The 24,217-nt window shown below is 45.2% G+C and overlaps 1 protein-coding gene across 3 annotated transcripts in view; it reads right to left on the bottom strand.

Annotated features, from left to right (window-relative positions):
• Positions 1–3,447: 3,447 nt before the first annotated feature.
• ZNF366 (zinc finger protein 366) overlaps positions 3,448–24,217 on the bottom strand; it is a 73,902-nt gene continuing 53,132 nt past the window's right edge. For all 3 annotated transcript variants that reach the window (XM_086699167.1, XM_086699185.1, XM_086699177.1), the window contains 3 exons: positions 21,033–21,224; positions 10,813–10,987; positions 3,448–7,936 (listed from right to left, as the gene is read on the bottom strand). In XM_086699167.1, coding sequence (XP_086555293.1) covers positions 7,401–7,936; positions 10,813–10,987; positions 21,033–21,224 — 903 coding nt within the window. In that variant the 3' untranslated portion in view covers positions 3,448–7,400. The remainder of the gene's footprint in view (positions 7,937–10,812; positions 10,988–21,032; positions 21,225–24,217) is intronic.

Raw genomic sequence — 24,217 nt, 5'->3', positions numbered from 1 at the left:
TATTGAAACTGCCTCCTACAGGTCTCCCAATATTATTCTGGCTTCCTTCCAACCCATCCTCCACACTTTAGTCAAAATGAATTTTGGAACATGTTAATCTCATTATCTTGCCCTCATTGCCCAGTGGCTTTCCATGTCAACCTCACCCTACATCACTCTCCCTCTCTTGCTGTGTGCTGCCCACACCATCTTCTCTCTTTGGCCGTGTTCTCTATACCACAGTCCTTTGTGCATGCTCTCTTCTCTGTCTGGAATGCTCTTCTCCCATTTTTCCCCATGGTTGGCTCCTGATGTCCTTAAGTTCTCAAATTAAATATAAGTTTTTCAGACAGACAATTCCTAACCACTGTAATTAAAGTAGGTATTCCCAATTATTCTCTGTCTAGGGTGGATAGACATATGGGAGTGAACACAGGTATGAAAATCTTTGTATCACATATTAACATCCATTGGGTCGCATGCACCACGAAAGAGACATTTAAAAATCAGGCAGACAATGACTTTGCCAGTTGACTTCAGCCCTCTGTCAACAGCCACTCCAGTGCTAAAACAAAAAACATATGAATGAAGTGGCCACAGTAACAGAGATGGAGGCTATACATGGGCCCAACAGCATGAAGTACATTTGCCAAGGCTGATCTAACTCCTGTCACTGCTGAATATCCAACATGCCAGCAACAGAGCCTGGTGCTGAGCTTCCAATATGGCATCATCGCTCATGAAGATCAATCAATCACTTAGTGAGAAGTTGACTATATTGAATCCTTTTCATCTTGAAGAGCGAGTGGTCTTTTGGTCGTAGGAATGGACACATACTTCCAAGGGTAGAAAAAGGAGTTGGTCCCACCTGTCTGCACTGACAGTGACCACTGTTCTACTTTTCATCCCTGTAACTCTGCATTCTGCAGGGTCAGAATTCTCATCCTCACAAAGGGATACACTTTCACTCGGGGACATAGCAAGATTATCCATTGAATTATAAGCTACAGCTGCCATGTGGGCATTTTTTGCTCCTTGTCTTCAGGGACCAGCAGACAAGGAAAAGAGTCACCATTCTGGCACAGGTAATCAACCCAATCATCAGGAGGGAGAAGGCTGTTGTTACAAAACGGGTCATGGAGGAATAAGTGTGGAACCCTAGTAACCCATCACGGTTTCTTTTGGTACTTCTCTTCCCACTTGTGACTAAAAGAACAAGTGCATGGGGCGCCTGGGTGGCGCAGTCGGTTGAGCGTCCGACTTCAGCCAGGTCACGATCTCGCGGTCCGTGAGTTCGAGCCCCGCGTCAGGCTCTGGGCTGATGGCTCAGAGCCTGGAGCCTGTTTCCGATTCTGTGTCTCCCTCTCTCTCTGCCCCTCCCCCGTTCATGCTCTGTCTCTCTCTGTCCCAAAAATAAATAAACGTTGAAAAAAAAAAAATTTTTAAAAGAACAAGTGCAGCAACCCCTTGCTGAAAAGGGCATGTGTCTTAGTCCACTTGGGCTGCGATAACAAAATACATAGACTGAGTGGCTCAAGCAGTAACATTGATTTCTCACAGTTCTGGAGGTTGGGAATTTCAAGATCAAAGTGCCGCCAGGTTCTTTGTCTAATGAGGGCCTGCTTCCTGTTTTGCAAATGGCTGCCTTCTTGCTGTGTCCTTAAATGGTGCAGAAAGTCCTCACATGGCTCTGGTCTCCTCTCCTTGTAAGTGCACTAAGCCCATCATGGAGGGGCTTCCATCTTCATGACTTCATCTAAACCTAATTACCTCCCAAAGGCCCTACCTCCAGATACCATCACTCTAGGGTTAAGGGCTTCAACATGTAAATCTGGGGTGGGAGGACCCAACAACAGAGCAACATGGTGGTTGAGGCTCAGATGCTTTGGGGATGAGGATATGGGTCACACTACCTGAAAAGCCACTGAGACTGGCAGAGGTGATATGTGATGGTGACAGGGATGCGGACAGGTAATGGAGGAAGGAGAAAATAAGCACGAGCTATTTCTCCTAGACTAATTACAGGAGTGGGGGCTAAAGCTAATCCCACTCATCTTCCTCTTCTAAGTTTTCCTTGAGAAAGAGAGACCCACTGGTATCCTGGAGGAGATGCCCCATGAATATATACAAAGAAGTGGGTAGGAGTGAGGCAAAGGGTGGGCTGTGGTAGACACAGAGATGAGCTAAGCAGTGTCTCTTCAAGGAAGGACTTGTACCGAGCTGTGGGGAGTGCAGTCAGCAGACAGCCTCCAGCCACTGGCTCCTTCAGGGTCTGTCCCTGCTACAGAGATCCTGAGATCATGCCCTTCCCAGGGCAGCCCATACCTGGTAACTGAGCGAGGTGGGTGTCAAAAGGCCTGGACATCACTGCCCAACCTGGTGCAACTTTTGGTGGGCAATCCTTGCCCAGAACTGCCTGCTATGTTGGGTGAGGCTTGGTCACAGTTTGCCTTCTCTCTTTATTCAGTCTTCTTTCCTGCCCTTTCTTTTCACTGCTGCTAATCCCTATTAAACATCTTGCGCCCAGATTTGTCTCATCATCTACTTGCAAAGAAACCAACCTGGTATAGGCTACATGCTTTGGCAGCAGATGAAATTTGCTAACTAGGTCACTTGGAGGAAGTTACTTCACTCTGTTGCACCTCCATCTCTTCTTCAGTAAAATGGAAATAACAACATTTGCCTCTCAGGGTCATGTGAGGTTAAATAAAATCAAGTGTGTAATTACTTGGCACGGTGCTTGGTGTTTTAGAGTGTATAACGTTTAAGAGAGAAGCTCTCTCAGAAACGGCAACTTCCCATGCCGACACAGCTTTGTGAGTTCTCTGTTGAGAAGGAGCTGAGTGTTCAGTTTTCTGGCCACTGTGTTGATAACAACGGCGAATTCTTACATAGCAGACACAGTGACCCAAACACTTTTCAAGTGTCTTGCATATACTAACTCATTTAACCCACAAACAACTTGATCAGGAAGGTTCCTAATCCCATTTTACAGATGAGGAAACTGAGGCACAGAGGTTCTCAAACTGGTTCACAGGTCTCAAAAGTTGCAAGTAGCAGAGCTGGGCTTCAAATCCAGGAACCTGACACCAGAATCTGTGTCAGGTGCTCATGCCCAGTATAGTACATGGCCTCTTGGGTCAACTTTATCCTAGAAAGAGCTTGATGCAGAATAAGGCAATCTTGCCGCTAACCTCCTACTTCCTCATGACACCCTTCCAGAACTAGTTTTTCTGAATGGGAAATAAAAAGAAGATGAGGAAGATGTCACCTGCCTGCAGATAGTCTGAGGTTCACTAATCCTCTGTGAAGCCTTGAGACAGGGAGAATCCAAAATCTGTGTCTTCCTGGGATTGAGGCCCCAACCAAACGGAACCTCCCTGGCAGAAGGTATGAGAGTAGGAATGAGAGACACTGACAATGGCAGTTTCCTTGTGAAATTTCGGGCATTTGCAAATAATCAACTCAGCCTTTCCAACAAGTCTTTATTTTGCTTAAATTAACAAAACATAGGTTACATGCTATTTTCAGGTAAACTGCTTTATCACTGAAGCAGAAAGCGATATTCACAACTTGGGTTGCTACACATTTGGAGTTTTAGTTTTTAAATAGCAAGCCAGAATTCTGTACAAAATCAACATTTGGTGTAATGTTGTCCAAATATGTGAAGGATTTTAAATGTTAGCTCTGTTACATTTTGTTCCAGCAAAGCAGACAAAGATCATGATTCAAAACGCGATGTTAATATTTTATTAAATGCCTTTAGGGCTTAATAAATACTGTATGCACATTGGGCTTTCTCATGCAGCTACTCATATACAAATATACCAGATACCCTTGTGGGGTTATGGAAGGTCAGCCTCAGTCTCATGGCCAATAGGGAGTCAAATTTTTAAAAAGAAAGAATGAAAGAGGAATTAGAAGGCAAACAGAGGGGGGTAATTATAGGCCTGAATAAAAAGGATAAAAGAAAAATATGCCTCTTGGCTGGTCAGTTGGCTGTTTCAGAGTGACAATGGTCAAAAGCCTGGAAAGCATTTGGTAGTGACCTATTTTCAGAGTGTCACAAGGAGATGAATGCCATGCTGTCCTGGCCCTTAGAGTGCTGGTAACCTTGGATGGTTTTATCCTTAATTCTCTCTAGATGATCCCCATGGGCTCTCCTTCAGGTGTGCATTCTGGCTAATTAGCTCATCAGGTAAGTTTGGCCAACTCTTCCCTTAGCTCTGCACTTAGGCACGGGGTGTCCATATAATTGGTCACCCAAACTGGGATACTTTTTTTTTTAATTTTATTTGTATTTATTTTGAGAGAGAGCTAGAGAGCAAGTGGGGGAAAGTCAGAGAGAGAGGGAGATAGAAACCCAAGGAGACTGGGCACTGTCAGCACAGAGCCTGATGCGGGCTCCAACTCCCAAACCATGAGATCATGACCTGAGCCAAAATCAAGAGCTCAAATGCTTAACTGACTGAGCCACTCAGACACCCTTAGGATCCTATTTATTTTTTAAGTGTACTTGTTTATTGAGAGAGAGAGAGAGAGAGTGAGAGAGAATCCTAAGCAGGCTCTGCACAGTCAATGTGGAGCCTGACTCAGGGCTCAGTCTCATGAACCTCAAAATCATGACCTGAGCCAAAACCACGACTCAGACATTCAACCAACTGAGCCACCCAGGCACCCAAACTGGGATACTTTTGAGAGTTAAAGTGACACTCTTAGTAATTACTCTGGGACAAAGCTATAAACCAGGGTTGTTCCAGGTAAACCAGGATGTTGGTCACTCAACAACATACAATACCAAGATTTTGGCCACATTTCTCACAGAGTCAGTGTATATTTACCCTCAGGCTAGATCTAATTAAGTCTCTCATACCCAGAGTTAAGAACTAAAAACAGGCTTTATAATATACTTCATAACACTTTTTAAATTACTTTCCTTAGATATTTTTTTCTCCCTCAAAATGAAATTTTACTTGGAAGGCTAACATGAAAAACAAATGAAATTTGAACCACTTTGAGTGAAGTGGGAATGAGGGCTGAGAGTCTCTCCTTCTTCCCTGGCAGCTCTGGAGGGACCCAAGAGGGACCTCTGACTCCTCGATCCACAATTTGGAAACCTCCATTCTAGACCATGCTCTCTCCATCTCAACATGAACTTGTTCCTCAAACATACCCACATGATTCATTTGGTTGGAAAAGACTAGAGTTTGCTATTCTGGATTTCCTGGTTCCTGTTCCAGCCTGTTCCTGTTCCATACCCAGAATGAACCGGAAGTCTGCAGCCCTTACAGTATGTCTTTGACACAGAGCTACTGAAAGAATGAACATGTAACAGGACCCCAAGAGCCGGAGGTCTCACAGACCATGCTGCCAGCCTTGTGAGTGATGTCATCAGAGGCACTAATGAGCGATATTCAAAATGAACGGAAGGCAAGTTGCCCCTCTGAAGACTTGGAACAGTTTCCTGGCACAGAGCTGTGCTTGCACCACAGAAACCCACACTATTCCACTCACCATCCCCTTTGCAGGTGCTTGACCTCAGGGCATGGGTGGCAGTAGGAAACCCAGACAGCTTTGGCACTTTGTCATGGTGGTGAGGCTGAAAGAAAGAGCTTTAAGCAAGGTAGCTGGAGAAATGTGTCAAGATTGACAAAGCCCATGGGTGGATGATTCGAAGTAGATGCGGCTGAGGGGGAAGCACCTTGGCCAAAAGAAAAAGCCACATCCAGCAGTCAGAGATGGGCCAGGTGGTCTAAAGAAATGTACTGGGAACTTTAGGAGAAGAGAAAGCAAAGTAATAAACAGTACCTACCTCTACGAATAAGAGTTGAGACTACCAACCAAGAGGCAGTTTTTACATAAACACAGACACAGTACCAGAGGGTTACTGCTTACGGCTAGTCACAGGTATGCGACATCCTGTAGGCACTGCTTTATTTGGCACCCATGCCTAAGGAAAGCCTACTGCTGGGCTCAAGCCACCCACGGTAGTCTTCACCCCTGACTAGAATCACGATTCAAGCATCTAGGAAGAAATAATTAGTCACTGTAGGTGGGCTGTGTATTTTTAGACTTATTAAGTGACCACAAACATCACAGGCATCATCTTCTAGTACAAAATTGTGTGATTATACAAGAGTACGTGTGTGTGTGTTGTGTGTGTGCATGTGCGTGTTCATGTCAAGAGGCTCTTACAGAACAGGTGAGAAGCCCTAAATCAGCAGGATGATTTCAAGGTCTCCTACTCCATATTTTAATGAATCTGAAGGCAGAAACAAATATTTATGGAGTCCCTGGGAGGAGTCTTGGGAGCCACCATTTTAACCTCGTCCATCTTTCTCAACCCTGGCTGCACAGAAGAATCCTCTGGGGGAAACTTTTAAACAAATACCCATATTGGGGCTCCACTAGACCAATGAAATCAGACTCTCAGCAGCTGAGGCTCAGCCTTGGTATTATTTTTTAAGGTTCCCCTAGATGATTCTGATATGCAGGCAGCTTTGAGAACACAGCCCAGAATCTGCTTACCAGTAACTACCTGATGGTTAGCATAATACTCTAAATAAGCAGTGATCAGATTTCAAGAATTCCTCCCCACATCCCTGGTCTGGCACTGAGAAGAAACCCACTGCGCCTAAGGCTTCCTGCAGCTGCCTTGTGGGGCATGAGGCCTCAGAGCAAGGTCTCCAGGAGGGGGGGTCTGCTCAGGACACAAGGGGTGAGCTGGGACACACTGACCACTTTGGGGACCATCTGAAAATGCGCGCCACAAGCCATACCTGATGACGGAAGCTGCTGCAGAACAAGGCAGACCCAGGCAAGGATCTAAGTTCTGCTGGGTTTTCATTAGTTAAAATTATTCCTGTTTTCTTAAACATGCGGAAACTACTTGAGAATATTCTCTTCAATACCTCACCCTCCTTTGTCATTTTTGGCATTGTGGATGATTCAATAAAGGTGATTTTTATATATACAACTACTAATATTTTCATCTATCTGGAAAAATATTATAACTTCCACACATTCAACTAAATCATCATTAATAAGGTAACATGTCAAGCACCATATTTTTGCAACTAAAAAGAAATCTACCATGTATTATGTATTAGTCAAAGGAAAACAATTTCTAAAAGCACCTCAGCATCTGCTTAGAATTAGGTATCTAGAATATGTACAGCTTATTATACTGGAGGAGCATGAAATAGCACTGAAGAAGCCCCCGCATGCATGTTAAAAATCAAGGGCCCAAGGAATGACCTGAGAAGCATTTGTATTAGTGAGGACAATCCCTGCTCGTTTAGTCCAGGCCATTTGTAAAGATCTGCGCCATTTGCCAGTCTCCGGCAAATGACAGCTCGTGCAGAAAGCTATGTTTGAACTGCCTATTCTCATTTTCCAAATGTAATTTTAGAGCTGTCCACTTAGATACCTAAAAGCACTGCTTGTTTTTCCATTTTCCTCTCCAGTAATTCCTTTAAACTCTCATCTCTGTGCTTGAAGTACAGGTAATCAGAAAAGGAGGGGCCCCTCCGAGCACTCTGCAGAGCCCTGAGACGGAGACACTCTTCCTTGTGGGCAGATTCTCTCTCCAGGCTGCCCTCTGCCCCCAGGCTGTCCTTGCTCCTCTCCTGGTGCTCTCTGTTTGGCTTGTCCTCCTTTTCCTCCTCACAGGTGTCCTCAAGCACCCTGGGAGCCTGCTCGGGCTGGGTGGTGAGATCCTGGGGGGTGCAGGGCTGCCTGGGTTGGGGGTCCAGGCTGGGGCTGTCTCCACCCACTTCATAGCTATTGTCCTCCTCCTCTTCCTCATGGCAGGAGCTGCCCCGGGCACTCTCCCCATCTGACTGGAATGCCGGCCCCTTCACTCCACGCTTCTGGGAAAGGTCAAAGGGCTCTTCCTGCTCCAGACCCCTCAGCACTCCTGCTGTCTGCGCCAGGGCGATTCGCCCCCTTCCAAAACCTGTGAGAGCAAAAGCAATGTTCAGGTCCCAGGAAAAGCTGTGAAAATGGGCCACTGGGTGGTACCCAAGGCCATTTAGTATAGTTTGATTTTACATTTTAAAAATAAATTCCCAGTAAGGCTGTGGAGAGATGGGCCTTGTCACAGATGAAGTTTGCATCCGTGTAACTTCCTTAAGGTAAATTTGGCAACATGCACGAAATGCTTAAAATAAACATAGCTCTGACTTAGCAATTATGCCACTGAGAATTTAAACTATGAAAACAATCAGACAGGTGCACAAAATATATGTGTAAGGATGCTCATCACCACATTTTTTATGGTGAAACTGAAATGATGGAGGTTTTTTAGATAAATAATACACTGAACCATGTGTAGAAGATGTAGAGACCTACAAATGGTTATAAAAAGGTATTCTCTATATATTTTAAGTAAAAATCATATTTACCATATATATTTATAGTGTAGACCCAATTTTATCTATCTTTATCAAAATATCTGGAAGAATTTACATCCAAATCTCAAAAATTCCATGATTCGGACATTTTTCTCTTCAATTCTAATGTCTTTCTTATTTTCAGTGAGCAAATATTTTACCAGAAGAAGAAATAAAATCATAACAAAGGTATTTTCATCTTGAAAAAAATGCACGAAAATATACCATTTGGGGACAAGAAGGCCGCCCCATAACCAGTGGTCCTAAGCACAGACTGGAGAGGGCACAAAGAGATCCCCTTGAGGAACTCTAAAGCCCCTGTGCCCAACCACAAGCATCCCTGCTATTGGGCACAGTGATGCAAAAGGATCTCACTTTTAGTTTCAGTTGGAGGGCCCTGTTGGGAGGGACTTTTCAGGAGCCAGAAACACATAGTAGGGCTCTGCCTAATTTGATCTTGCAGGTCTCTGCCCCTGGTGAGCCAACAACCAGGCCCTGAGGAGGAGGCGGGCAGAACCAGGCTTTTGGCGTGGGGGGAGACATCCAGGTCTGCTTGCCTTATGATATCGTCAGGCAATGAATCTGTCTATAGCTTTAATCTTGTCAGGGGCACGGGAGGCTCTTTTTAATCTGAGTCATGATTTTTGAGCCATTTCAAACACTAGAGTGAAAAAGCACTAACACCTTTTGTAGATGAAAACATTTAAATTGTTGAAAGTCTGTTAACTTTCAAAGCATCTCTCTGATACATAGTGGTGCTCTTTATTTTTTCAGAAGAATGACAGAGTCCTTAGGTGCCTTTTAGGATTTAAGCATCCAAATGGGGTAAGTTGTGGTGACCAGGTTAAGCTTTCAAATGGATGAACGTCTCACCACTGCCTTCTGTCCCCAACCCCGGCAACTGAACAAACTTCACCTATTCTGGAAAAATCCAGGTCTAGGTTGGAAATTGGCTCAGGCAACTAGAGATGCAAAGAACAATTCAGGAGAAAACCAGTCTCAGGGAAAGAAAACTGCTTTTGTTTTTTAACCGGAATATCTTCAGGGCTTTTGCCTAAACTCTGGGCTTTGTTTTATGATAACCACAGTTCCCTGTAACTCAGGAGCACTATAAGCTCAGTTGGTGAAAAATATGAAAACTATAATTATTCTGTTTCATGCTGCAGGTGTATGTGTGCATCTTATTTATGAATACGTGTGCCTGCTTGACCAGCTCTCTGGAAAGGGTAAGAGAAGCAGGCAACACGAACAAATCTGTGTTTGCCTGGTGTAGTGAGCACTGGTGTAATTCAGAAATTCCCGAGTTGGGATCCCAGTTCTGCCTTCAGACCTGTCGTGCCCCCTTGGCCTCGGTCTCCTCTTATATAAAATGAGAACAACACAGTCTACCTTGGGACATTGTGGGCACAAGCAATAGGATTTCTGAAGTGCCTACTGCCGTGCTTTAATCATACTGGTATCAGCAAACAGTGGTTAACATGATTTTGTAAGGTCCATAAATGTGTGTCTTCTCTCCTCACACACAGACCTTCCAGGGAACAAAGATGGTCTCATCCCCCCAGTATCTTCTGCAGCACCTAGGGCTCTGCTTTGGATAGAGGTGCATTTATTGCCTGTTCATTGAAGGACTGCTTGATTAAGTAACTAGAAAACAACCTGGTGAACTCAGTGGATCTGGGACATAAACTCGTCACAGCTAAGGGCCGTGGCACTGAGGGGGCGAGAACTGCTTAGCAGTTCACTTCGGGCTCAGTGGGGGAGACGGAAGCCCCTGCTCTGCAGATGGGCCAGTGAGCCCTGCCAAGCAGGAAAGCCGTCCCTGGGTGCATCTAGTTATGAACAGGAGACCCAGCCTGCTACACACATCCTTCTGTGGAGGCAGAGCTTACACGCCTGTTTTTTAGAAAGGAAAGAAAAAGAAAAAAACACATGTCCTTTAAGAGCAGTGCGATGAAATGGATACAATAAAGGCTTTAATGTCAGGAAGGTCTGTGTTCCAATCCTGACTCAGCCACTTTTTCAGTTGAGCAACTTTGGGCAAATCACTCTCTTGAAGCCTCAGTTCCCCCCATCTGTAAAATGGGGATAATATAAGTTCCTCCAGCCTTGAGTTGCTGTCAAGATTAAAGGAGGCAAGGCACCTGATGTGGTGTCTGAAGCAAGAGCTAATAATCGTACTGACTGGCATGGTTATGATGTTCTCATCTGTCCTCTGTAATTCGCTTTTACTTACTACCTTCAGATAGTACTACTGTATTTGTTAGAATAACACTATAAGCCTGTTTCTGCTCCTCTGCTGTGGTCTTGACACTATGATCCCTTTTTCAACAATAAGAATACCCCCCCCCCCACAATAAAGCCCCCTAAAAACAAGTTGAGCTCCCTTTTTTGTCATCCACCAGCCCCAGTAGCCTTGGGTGCTTCCTGGAAGAGTGATTACCTTGAGAATGGAGGCCCCGCTCCATGACTCCATGCTTGACTTTCATGTGGCGTGTCAGGTTCCCCTTTAGGGTGAATTTGCTTGGGCAGTAGAGACACTTGAAGGGTTTGCTGTCGGAGTGCAGGTGCATGTGGCCCATTAGGTTGTGCATCCGGTTGAATTCCTTCCCACACAGCTGTCAGAAACAATGAAGAGGATGAGACAGGTTACTCATGGAGGTGGGTCCTGCCCAGGTGAACCCACACCTAGGCCTGCATGAGGACGGATGTGCCTTCACTTTGTTTGGATCTTGGCATTTTAAGTGGCCGCTGAGTAGAATGTCCCCAGTGAAGTCAGGGAGGGTCTGGACTGCGCCCAGGCCCAGAGGTGGAGCAGGGAGGGATGGATTCATGGGCTTGTGTTCCTATCGCACAGGGATTTTTCAACTCATGGCAAAACTTGCAAAGCTAGTAAGGCTTCTTTCGAATGCGAGCTGCAGAAAAGGAGAAAAGCTGAGCTGAGAAGCAATTGCTCAAAGTGTGCTTCATTTTAATAATAAGTATATGATTACCTGTTTAATATTTATGGAACGTTTATAACATGGAAGATACTGTCCTAAGTCTACCATGGAATATCACATTTAATTATATTGATCCTATAAGGTGGGTGCTGTATCATCCCCATTTTACAGATGGGCAAACTGAGGGATTAAGGCACTTGGCCAGGGCACAAAGCTAATGGGTGCTGAAGCTGGGATAATGAACCCAGGCCACTAGACACCAGAGGTCACATGGTCAACCACCACACCATCCTCTGTGCCCTCAATATAACTCTTCTGTTAGACTGTATCATGCAATGCATTTCTAATTTTTTAATTTGCTTATTATTGGAACGGATAGCAAAGTTAGAAGGAACAAAAGAGAGATCTAAAGAAGGAGTGTGTCTTTTTCTCTGGGTAGAGATTTGAAGGCCTGAAAATATTATCTCAGGTGTAAACATGTTTCATTCATTTCTTTCTTTTTTTTTTTTTGTCATTTTGTCATTTCTATTTGTAACAAAGTGCAGATGCATGATGGATCAGAAAAGTGGTTCTCCAACTTCTTTTGAGAGAACAGAACTGCCTTTTCAAAGGCAATTCATGCAGATACGGAAGGTATAAAACAGAGTCCACTGCTCTGGGTGCTTTCCGCCCTCTTCCTGTCCCCCTGCCCTAGCAGAGCAGGGTTTGGAGAACCCAGCCCTTCCTTGGCTGTGCTGGGAGGAATACAGAGAAGGGTTTTGTGTCTGTGCTCAGGCCCGAGTGTTAAGGAGGGAACATTTTCCTTCCCTCCCTAACCTCAGAGGCCCATGCTGTGAGGGCAGTGATATGGAGTGAAAGATCCTTGGAGAGAGAAGTCAGGGCACAGTGGCCCCTGAGGCTGACACCAGTTTTCCTTTTGCACTGAGAGACATTTTCAGGGACGATGTTGGGGGTACTGGATTGAGTATTTATGAATGAAGGCACTGTTTTCTTCAGGTGGCCACGGAGATGGGAGTTACAGGAGCCATGGAAGAGTGCGTAGACCTAACAAACAGAGACGTAGGAAGACCAACTGCAAAGAATGCTAGGTGGTAAGAGGCAGCCAGCTGGGGTGACAACTTTGTCACAGATAATCCACCCATGAATAATGAATAATTGTTTCTGTGTTTTTAAATGATTCACATTTGGGACTTTTAAGTACTTTTCCCCTTTTCACTTCCTTACTGGCAAGAATGAACTTGGCATACTGGTGTCCCACACTCAGTGTTCAGAGTAGCTGCACAGCACATTCATTTGGAAAAGGTGACCTGAGAGGGGAAAGGCTGGGAGTGTTGATCTAACTTTAACATCCCTACACGTGGGATGGATACTCGCTTTCTTTTATTCTCAATAGAGACAGTTTCGTAAGATGCATCAGTCTGTGATTCAACTTTGCACAGGTGAAAGTTCTGGCAGAGTATTATTTATTAGTTTAGTTTATCCAGTTCTCTATCCTGGCCAAGGGGGGAAAAAGCTTTGAATCTACTGATTTGAATTAGCTTTGAATCTACATTAGGTATTTCCAGTCTTGAGTCATTTTAGAAAAAGGAGATCTCATTTGGTTCATGGGACAGTTCCTGATTATTTGGAGTGAGCCTGCAGCAAAAGATCCGAGAACAGCACAAGCCATGGGTGATTAAACATAAGACACAAAGGAGGAGAGAAGCTGGAGGCTGGAAGATTAATTAGACTACTGCACTAGTCTAAGCTTGGATGAGTCTCATGGTCATTTAAGCTAGATAGAATTGAAGAGATGGGTGCCTTCTGTACTTCGCTCCTATAAAGGGGTAGGGATTCTACTTTTAGTTACTATCTCTGGTTGCTGAGATATCAGAAGCTGGACTAGTCTGAAAGGTTTTTATAAAGGAGAATTTTAGCTCAACCTTGAAGAATGTATAGAATGCCATTTGTTTTTATTTTGACACAGAAAAAAGCCTCTTCATTAAGTATTTTCAGGCACTTTATTCAACATTGAACTAGAGGCAAGATAGAAATCACAGTTGTGATAATGACCAATTGTTTGTTGTTGCCACAGCTGCTGCAACTCGGTGGTCAGAACAGTCCTGGAATTCATGGGCCCTAAAGTCCTACCTCCCTTCCCCATCCTACTCCCACCCCAACACACAGAGAGGGGCACAAATATCAGAATGGCTACTAATAGGGGCACCTGGGTGGCTCAGTCGGTTAAGTGTCCAACTTCGGCTCAAATCATGATCTCACAGTTTGTGGGTTCCAGCCCTGCATCGGGCTCTGTGCTGACAGCTTAGAGCCTGGAGCCTGCTTAGATTCTGTGTCTCTCTCTCTCTCTCTGTCTCTCTCTCTCTCTCTCTCTCTCTCTCTCTCTCTCTCTCTCTCTCTACCTTTCCCCTGTTCATGCTCTGTCTCTCTCTGTCTCTCAAAGATAAGTAAATGTTAAGAAAAAAGAAAAAAGAATGGTTACTGATAAGTATTTTCCACCTACTTCCTTAGCTTTGGACAAGCCACATTTTATGATCCTTTAACATAACCCAGTGTGTGTTTTTCTACTATAATGTTTTTCTGACTCAGTTCATCCACTGCTGAACTTCCTGGGACATTTTTTAGTGGTACATGCATATATTAGGATATTGAAGTCAAGGCATATGGCCTTAGGGAAGGTCCACTGTAGGGCATGTCTGGTCAGTTATATTATCTGAGGGTGACTGGTAAACGACGCACTTTTGTGCTGTTGGTAAAATCTATTTTTTGTGTATTATAGTTCATGATTTATGGTAGCCTAACGGGCCAGCTAATGGAGAGTGTTCTCAGGGTTGAATGGAGGTGTGTCAACTCTAAAAGATGTTTGGAGCATTAAAAGGTACCCTAAGTTATCTTTTTTTTTTTTTTTTTTAATTTTTTTTCAACGTTTATTTATTTTTGGGACAGAGAGAGACAGAGCATGAACGGGGGAGGGGCAGAGAGAGAGGGAGACACAGAATCGGAAACAGGCTCCAGGCTCTGAGCCATCAGCCCAGAGCCTGACGCGGGGCTCGAACTCACGGACCGCGAGATCGTGATCTGGCTGAAGTCGGACGCTTAACCGACTGCGCCACCCAGGCGCCCCCCCTAAGTTATCTTTTGAAATGCAAGATCTTCCTTCCTTTTCTTTGTGGCCAACCTCAGTATCAAGCACAGGTCTACACACATAGTAACACTTAATAAATACCTAAGTATTTGGCTGGGGGAATAGACAAACAAGTCAGGAAAATATCACTACCCTGTGCAAAAATCCAAAAAGCAGCCATTGCCAACTCTCTTCTTTTCCCTCACTGTAATATGTACAACCTATACACACTAGTTTGTAAGCCAAAATCCTCAGTGGCAGAAGGATAGAGACAGGTAACTCAGGACCCAAGGTACTTGGACACTATTCACATCTCTGTGGTAGGCACCCTTCGCTTCTTCCTTTCAGCCCTCTAGCTCTTCCACAAAGCCCTTTGGTCCTTATCCAGAATACTTGGCCTCTTCATCTTTCTTAGAAGACCATCCATCAGTATAGAAGACATTTTATGTCTGTGAAATTCAGAGGGGGGCTTTTCAGTCACTGTTAGTAAAGACAGGCCAGAGGAAGAGAACTGGGTGAATTAAAGAAGGCACCCTTGGGTGGGGTTTGAGATGTGAGCTCCCAGAAAAATTGTCATAGTAGAGAAGGGGAGGTAGACAAAGGAAGAAGAGTTGGGAGGGAGCACCAAAACTCTAGTTTCTTTCTTCTCCTGGGAAAAGCAGTCAGTCTATGTCAAGGCCCCCTATAATCATGACATGTGAGCCTAAGAGCTTGCCCAAGTCAAGACTTGCTGAATCATCTCCTGCCAAGGTCTGTGGGGATTGAAATAGGGGTAGGTACTGACACAGGAAGCTACTGGAGTGGTGATATCTCAGATTTCATGGGACATGTGGCCATCTCAACCAGTCTGCCCCTCTTGAACTTTCAGTTCCTCTAGTGAGGGGTATTAGTGTACCTCTGGCATTAAATCTCAGCTTTTCCATCAATACTCACATTTATTTATTTATTTATTTATTTATTTATTTATTTATTTATTTGAGAGAGAGAGAGCACGGGGAAGTGGGGCAGAGGGGGGGGGAGAGAGAGAGAGAGAGAGAGAGAGAGAGAGAGAGAGAGAGAGAATCTTAAGTGGGCTCTATGCTCAGCACACAGCCTGACTTGGAACTTGATCCCACGACCCTGGGATCATGACCTGAGCCGAAATCAAGAGTTGGACACTGAACTGACTAAACCACCCAGGAGCCCCCATCAATACCCACTTTTATGCCTACTTTTTAAATGGAGGTGAACTTCAACATTTAATAGAAAATGGGAACAAAAGTTTTGTTTTAATTTTTTTAAGTTTTATTTATTTATTTTGAGAGGGAGAGCACAAACACAAGCAGGGGAGGGGCAGAGAGAGAATTCCAAGCAGGCTACATGCTGTCAGTGCAGAGCCCGATGCAGGGCTTGAACTCACAAATCGTGAGATCATAACCTGAGCCGAGATAGAGTCAGACACTTAACCGACTGAGCCATCCAGGCACCCCTGCAACAAATGTTTCGAACTGTCCTTTAAAAATGGGTTGCATGGATCATTAGGCTTTGAGATAGCAAAGCAGAGAGGTGATGGTGAGACCCCAGAAGGATAGAGAACTTGCCCCATTTTCTCTTCTGTAAAATGTCAGTGATAATAATAGTTTCTTATGAAGGTTGTTGTAAGGATCCAATGAGATAATTCATGTAAAGGGCTTGGCAGATAGTAAGAGCTCAATAAATAGTAGCTCTTACTACTATCATTATCATGTACATAGTAGACTCTTTTAAATTCTGGAAATAGTTCTTCAAAGATAAGACTACTTCTTAAACCAATTATTTGGAGGAAATATGAAAGGGAGGATGAAGTAAGGAATCCTTTTGAGTAAATACTTGCCAGGTCACTTGAGGCATATAGAAATGGAAGCAGTTGTACCTGACCCAGCACTGAGAAATGTGGATGGAAAGACAAGATTCATCCTGAATTGCAGGCTTTGGGAGAGCCCTTTATGCAGTACCCAGACTCTCAGTTAGCCATTTAAACAGCTGGCCGATGCCCTGTTCTCTCATCCTTATAGCAGTTCCAAGGGCCTCCTTGTGCCCCTTCCCTCCCTGGTTCAGGGCTAGAAACACCTCAGGTAACTTCTTGTGAGCTGCAGTGACAGCATGGACAGCCAGCCTCACCAAGAAGTCAGCTGGGTGCAGAGACTGGGTGATGGCAGTGGGCAGCACTGGGCCAGAGGCCCACAAAGCCAAGAAGAGGCACACTACTTCGTGCCAACCAGCCTAATCGGAGCCTGCGGACTGAGATGCACCAGGAAGCCTGTGCTTTCCTATTCTAAGAGAAAAGGTCAAAGAGCTGGAGCCTGCGGCCGAGGAGAATGGCCTCTGCTAAACTGCCCTTCCCTTACATTCTTCTCTCTCTCTCTCTTTTAATAAGAAGGGTGTTCCTTTCCTCAAAGGGAGAGAGAGGGAGGGAGGGAGAGAGAGACTGTAAACTGTCCAAAAGGACCGTGAGAAAACAGGAAGCTTTGAAAAGTACAAGAGAAAGCAAGATGAAATCTATTTGCAGGCGGGCCCCTGGGGACATGTGAGGCATTGTTAAGCAGGCAGTTCATACAGCTATATCCTTCCTTCTGCTGAGGAGGGCTTTGCTGCCAAAAGGCTGCTATCTGGTCACTGCCTTAACCCCCTCAATGCCAGCCTGAGTGCTTGGACCCAAAGTCCTGGGCCCCTAAAAGCCCCCACCTGGTTTGTCCCCCATGGGGCATCCAAGAGCTGGAGTAGGAAGCAAAGCCATGGTGGCAAAGGTGGTGGGGACCTTTTTCAAGGAGACCTCATCCTCTTCTATCAGCCCTGCCCTCCGTCTTCAGGCCTCTACTTCAGACGAGGCTGCAGATGACCTGGTGATTCATAACTTAGGCAGCTCCCGGCTTCACCCATCTCAAAGGAGAATTTGTCCCGGAAATTCTGGATGGCTGCTTTTCCTGGACAGGTTTCCCAAAGACGGCAGCTGGTTCTTTGCTATTATGGAGTGTGGCTCTACAAGGATAGCATCCAAATCAACCCCTGCATGCTTACGCAGAATCTGGGAAGCATATTTCTGAAACATGGCTTAAGTCTACAGGCGCAGGTCTTTGGAGATACTCCAGCTGGCTCCAAGAAGCAGGGAGTCCAGAAGTGGAGCCAATAGCATAAGAGCCCAGAAGGGCAGTAATTTTTTTTTATAAAAAAAAAAAAATAGAAACACAGAATGGAAACCTTTCCTCTCCTCTAATTTTCCATCCTATTGTTAATGCTTAATCTCACAGTAAGCGAATGTTTCTGCTTGCTGTGGACAGCTGTTTCCACTGAGCACGGGGCAGAGAGAACCATTTCATGTTGCAACAGGGGGAGGGCTGTATGTTTGGAAGGATTTTTAGTGGTGTGAATCCTAAGAAATTAGAACCTGTTATTTAAACAGTCTCCCCTTTTTATAAGTTTTCGAGTAAAGGAGACGGAGCTGACACTTGGAGTACGACTGGAACAAGGCCTGTGTCTTTTTGCTAGCCATGTCAACCGTGTGAGGGGAATAACCCTTCCCTGTAAGTACAGTAAAGCTCGGGTTTAGTTGTCTGGGCCTTTTCTCCAACATCACTATGCAGCCAGCCAGTCACCCGTGTCTGATTGACTCTGAATTCTGTAGCAAGGAGCAAATGGCCCTCCATCCTGTACCTAACTCCCAAAGCACCATCAACCTCTACCCATTACCAGATCTCCAAGAATCTACAACAACACTGACGGGGAGCAAAGGCTACAGGACACCATCTCGAGATGGCCCACCCAACAGTGGGATCTGGATCTGGAGCCTGGACAGGACACAAAGAGCCCTGTCATGTGATCTGTAAACTCAGACATGCTCTGAGATTCCTCTGAAGTGAAGAAAGGCAGCACTTTGTGGGGACATGGGGACAAAGAGGGGGAGGACCCTGGCAGTGCTTCTGGCACTTCTCAGGAGGCAGAGGGCTCTCCATTGAGGTGACTGATGCCTGTCCTCGTTCAAGAAACATCTAAGAAGGGAGAAGGGCCACCTGTTTGACAAAAATACCCTTCAACATCCAATTATTTTTCTTCTGATAGTAGATACACTCTCCGAGGCAGCCACCTGACCCAAAGTGTGGTCTTCTAGGACAACCTGTCCCACCCCCCCCCAACCAGGAAAAGGATGCCTTTGCAGATGACCAGTCTAATTCGTGCACCAGGCCCATCTGGTACTGAAGAGTATAAACTGTGCACCATTTCAGAGCTCATAACTTATCCTGCAAGCCCTTCTCTTATGGAATCTGGTGGTGTGAGCATACATCCAGAGCCTAAACCATTCTCAGGGAGAGGTCATATTGAGTTTCTGAACCATAAAGTTGATCATCAGGCACCCTCTAAACCATGTATGTGCACTGTCATTGGGGTGGATGGAGGAGGAGGGGGCAGTGATTCATGAAAGGAGACCTAAAGCTTTGAGCAGGGCTGGTTCACTGCATCATTGGGCCCAGGTTGCACTACAGCATGCAGTCTTCTGTGCCCTGGTGCCAGAGAGAATCCTCTAAATCCTCGGGTACCACCTGGTCCAAGAAATCCTCCAGGCCACTCTGAGGCCCTTGAGGTAGGCAAACAGAACTGCCTCTGCGTCCCCAGATCAAACCCAGCCAGCAAGCCCTTTTCCTGCAGCGGCTCTGCTCCCTGACATATCCCTTATTTCAGAGGTATCTTCTGCCTGGTTTCACAACTACTCCTGGACCTGACTTGAAAAGGCAGAAGTGTGAGTTAGTTGGACCGGACACGGGTGGAAGGGACCACAAGCATGGCTACCTTCATGCCTTAACAATGTATGTGTTCTGCCACCAGTTGGTTTGATAAAAAATACAGTTCATGCTGGAAGCCCAAGAGTAAACTCAGCACAGCAAATGAGGAGTGGCAAGCAGTGCCCGTTTGCACCTTGACTTTAGGAGACAGCAAACTTCTGGCAGGCAGGAATAGCTCTGTTAAAAGCGAAAGGCTCAAAGTGGGAAGCGGGAAGGAAATCCAAATGCCTAATCAGAGAGAGAAGAAGTGATGTACGGAGTCCCTGGGCTCATGTGGCCAGGGCTAGCTTCGTGGGTGTGTGACCAATGCAGTCACACCCAGCCACATCTCAGAAGCGTCCTGAGTTTGGTGTAATGTTCTACTTGTACCATCTCAAAATTTCTTAATAACATTTGAACAAGGGGCCTTACATTTTCATTTTGCATCAGGCACTATCAATTATGTAGCCCCTTCTGCACGCAGCTTCCTTCTCCTTCAACTCAGATGGCTCAAGATGGACATAAATTGACTTGCAAACCACTGGGAACTTGAAGCAAAGGAGGGGAAACACAAGTGGGTGGCAGGAAAGGGCTGGAGGGAGAAACCTCCCTCCCCCACCTGCAGAGAATGCCCACACAGGTCTAGGGAAGCTCTGGTTCCTGACCCCGCTCACCCTGTCCAGGAGTGGCCAACACAGGAAAGCAGTCAGCTTCACAGGGGGTTCCTTCAAGAAGGGGGGGAAAGGGGACATGCTGTAGAGGGATTAAAGCAGGAACCGCCCCTCAGATGGACAGAGAATATCATCTGGACACTATAAGACATGCAGTGACAGAGAAGGGAAACTTCCATTTCAAACAGAAAGGCTCTAACAATATATGAGGGTGTGATTTCCCTCTCCTTCCCCCTCAGCTCTCTCTCTTCATGATGGGGATGGCACGTGCCAGTACATTAAACTACCCAATCCTCAGCAAGATTCCTTCTCATTCTAGAAGTGGAGAAGGGAAACAATGTGGGGAGAGGATGGGAAGAAGGGGGAAAAGCCTGGGAAGCCCAAGCATTTCTAAATAATACCAGTCAATGCCTTGAGTTTTACAAATCTCCAACTCACACATTTTCTCAGCTGATAAAATAGCAATTCAACCAAATGAATCTGATGCGGACATTTTAATGAAGATGCTCAAAATCCCTGAGCTCCATGGTACTTAGGAACAAAGAAACACTTCAGATGACTGTGCTCACAGTTATTCCTTGGCCCAAACAAGCATTTCTAAGGTCGTCAGAGGACTAACCTTGGAGTCTCTTTCATCCTGCCTCAGAGACCTGTCCTCAAATTACACTTGAAGTCCAAGTGTCAGGAAGGCGGAGGGGGGTGAGGGAGTGCAGTGTGAGAAGGGAGGGGGCAGTGCTAGAAGACTCTGTGACTCCTTTCTGTGTTTCACTCATTGGCTTGTAAGGAGAAGAGTATTATACTCAATTGCTTCTTTCTGGAATGGGAACTTTCCACATCACCTTCATCCTTTAACAACCTCATTTCCCAATGGGCCTTCCACCCTCAGACTTCCTCTACTGGCTCCCTCCACCCCTGCACACTGATTCCACAGTGAGACCAATAATAGGACAGGCTTCTCAGGGACCAGCTAAAGGCTGGCATGGTACAAAGAACAGAGCAGCAGATGGGCCTGGGGTTAGCCAAAGACCTACTCTGAGCCTCAGTGACCCCACTGGTGAAACATAGTAGGAAGTTTCCTGGAGACTCTCTCCCCTTGGGCATTTGTACAACCCTCAGAGTCCTCCCTGTCTGCATTCCTCCCAGGGCCCACTGCCCACCTTGCATTTGAAAGGCTTCACGTCAGAATGAACGATCATGTGTGCCTTGAGGGTCTGTTTCTGCACAAAACTCTTGTAGCACAGGTGACACTGGTAGGCGCGGATGTTGGTATGAATCAGCACGTGTCTCTTCATGTTGGCCAACAGAGTGAACTCCCGCCCGCAAATCCCACATTTGTGTTCCTTCACACCCTAGAGGGAAGCAGATTCAAAAATACTGTGGTTAGCAGGTAACAGGCTTTCATCAGAATTGTAGTCTTCATTCTTCTGTTTGCCACAAAAATCCATGAAGAGCCTGGTGACAGATGTTGAGTTCCAAATGGTGTGGCTTTAGCCTTGTTAACTGCTGTTTTCTTGAAAGGTGTTGATTACGTAATCTTTTTTTGTCTTCTGAAAACCATTAACTAAGCCAGAACTTTATTTTTTTTAATTTTTTTTTTAACGTTTACTTATTTTTGAGACAGAGAGAGACAGAGCATGAACAGGGGAGGGGCAGAGAGAGAGGGAGACACAGAATCAGAAACAGGCTCCAGGCTCTGAGCTGTCAGCCCAGAGCCCGACGCGGGGCTCGAACTCACGGACCGTGAGATCATGACCTGAGCCGAAGTCGGACGCTTAACCGACCAAGCCACCCAGGCGCCCCTAAGCCAGAATTTTAGAGGAAAAGAACGCTACTGCTTTTGTTGTTCCTGATGCTACATGGGTTAATTCTACAATAACAGTTTTGGGGATTAAAAAGATTTTGGTAGGAGCACTGTGGAATGATATGTGAAATGAGTCTATAATCTACCCTTCATGATAATGAAAAAAAATAAAACTTCCTAAAGTGATAATATCATTTCTCATATGAAAACCAATGTTTTCTTGAGTTCTCATTAATACACTTGAAAATCCCAGGAGAACAATTCATATCTACTGTTCAATAAATTACAATAGGTCACAGTGACCTGGGCTCCCATAGGTCATAGTGACTTCTATGTGATTTGGCTATGGAGTCTCTGCTCAGCTAGCTTCTGTCCTATAGAGAAATTTGGCAGTGGATATTTGAATACTTAAGCATTAATGTCCTCACTTGAAAACATTTCCAGGAACTCATAGCATGAGTAGAGTATTAGCTAGTCCCAACTAACCAGTGCTTCCCTGAAAAGGCCTTTGCAAGCTATCTTAACACAGAATGACTTTTCAGAAGGAAAACTTAGAGAACCATGGCATTAAAACTAAAATTATTATGGAATTATAACAAGTTGCTTAGTTAACAACTGTACCTAATAAAACACATATTGCCTGGTATCCATAATGACCTGGGAGAGAGGAGTTCCAAGCTTACCTCTGAGTCTCTCTGCCTATATGTCCATTTCTTTAATTTGGGACTTGATAATAAAACAGCACTCCTCAGTTTTGGTGAGCCCATGGCACCCAAGGACAAGTTCAGGTCTCTGCCCAACCATTTACTGGCTATGTAACTGGAGGCAAGTTTCATGGCCTTTCCTGGTGATGGTTCTCTCATTTGAAGATGGTGGGTCATGAGCCAGGGACTCTTTCCAGCTGGAATACTCTTGAGTCTAGATGATTGCAGAAGAGTATGGATATATACTAATGAAGAGACCTAAATTTTAAGGCCCTCCTAAGAAGATGAATTTTAAGTGTGTTGCATATTCAATCAGTGAATTTAAATTTTTTTTTTTTAAATTAACGAAAATTATGTTCTTGATGTTTTTTAAAAGTTACTTCAGCATTTTTCTTCTCAAGATTGCCTTTACACTCATCTGTGATTCAGCTGACCTGGGACCAAGGAGAAGTATCTACTTATCACTGTTTTTGGAATTCTCTCAGAGAATTCTATGTCCACGGTAAAATTCACCTATGAGCTGGCCTAGAACTCAAGTGAATGAAAGCCTAGACACAACTCCGGGAACAAAGGAAGCCACCTTGTCACTAATAGGATCAGTGAAATCAGAGAGGGAGCCTGTAGGGGTTTTCAGGGGTGAGGGAGGGAAGGGGGTGGAGAAGAGAAAGACTTGACAGTAGTGTTTCAGTCAGGTGCTCGAGTCCAAGATTCTGGGTGACCACCCCATGCCTCAGCGTCTTCATCTGCGAATCTAGAATAGTATCTGCAGGTTGCTCTTCCAGTTGTTAAAGAGGATTAAATGAGAAGTAAAGCACCTGATATACAGCAACCGTTATATAAACACTACCTCTCACTGCTGACACTATGAATTAAAATGCATTTTGTTTTCTAATTCCAGTGAGATGTTTCAGATACGAGGCTGCTTTGCCCATTTTGACTTCATTTTCTACTATCTTACGGAATTTTTATATGTTCTGAAATGCATCTTTGATTCCTTTTCCACACATGTAGGAGCCCCTGAAATCAGCAATGGTCCCCTTTGTGGGTGAATCTCAGTACAGGTTCTTTGCTGAGGGTTCCTGCACTTGGCAGGGACCTCCTCTCTGGATGGTATCTACAGGTGCCTTTTGTGGGGCAGGAGTTGTTTGTGCACTGCCCACAAGGCAACCACACATTTCATCTCCACGGCAGAGCCAAAAAAATGCCCCATGTTTTGTCCTAACCTATCAAATGAAACACACTATGGCCGGGTAGAGATGTTATCTCAGCTGAGCAAAGTCCTCCAGTGACCTTTCTGAATTAAAGAGTGTTTTTAGAAACTCTGGCTTGCTAGAAGTCTCGCCTGCCAAGAAAACCACTTGCGGTCAAAAGCGTGAGGGTAGCCAGTGGGGCAAACCTCTCCTCTTGGAAGCTCAAAGCAGACCCAATCAGCTTAGCTGGGTAAGTTATCAGGGACACTACTGTGGCCTCGCCTTACTTCATCCTGAATGACTCCAGGGCTCTGGTTGCAAACCAGGCTGAATTTAGACATTTGTGCCTGTGTATCTCCTTAAAGACCTGAGCCCAGGAAAGATAAAAACAAAGCAGACAGAGCAGGATGCTCTTTCATTCCCCCCACAAAAAAAACCACAGGGCCCTACACCCACCTAGGCAGGGACTCTACCAGGGGAAGCAGAGGCCTTGCTGGATCCAGAGCCACGTGCATATGTGAAGCACTCCTCACAGCTGAGAGTGAAAACACCCCAAAATGTAGGCACTACTTCTGCAGCAAAGGACCAAGAGAATTCTCTAGAAGGTGGCTCTGATTAGCATACCCCAGGCACAGAAATGGTTTGGG

The sequence above is a fragment of the Puma concolor genome, chromosome A1, assembly GCF_028749965.1.
Source record: "Puma concolor isolate L17-30 chromosome A1, mPumCon1.1.hap2, whole genome shotgun sequence".
Taxonomy (NCBI): Eukaryota; Metazoa; Chordata; class Mammalia; order Carnivora; family Felidae; genus Puma; species Puma concolor.
This window is presented reverse-complemented; position numbering and strand designations above follow the sequence as displayed.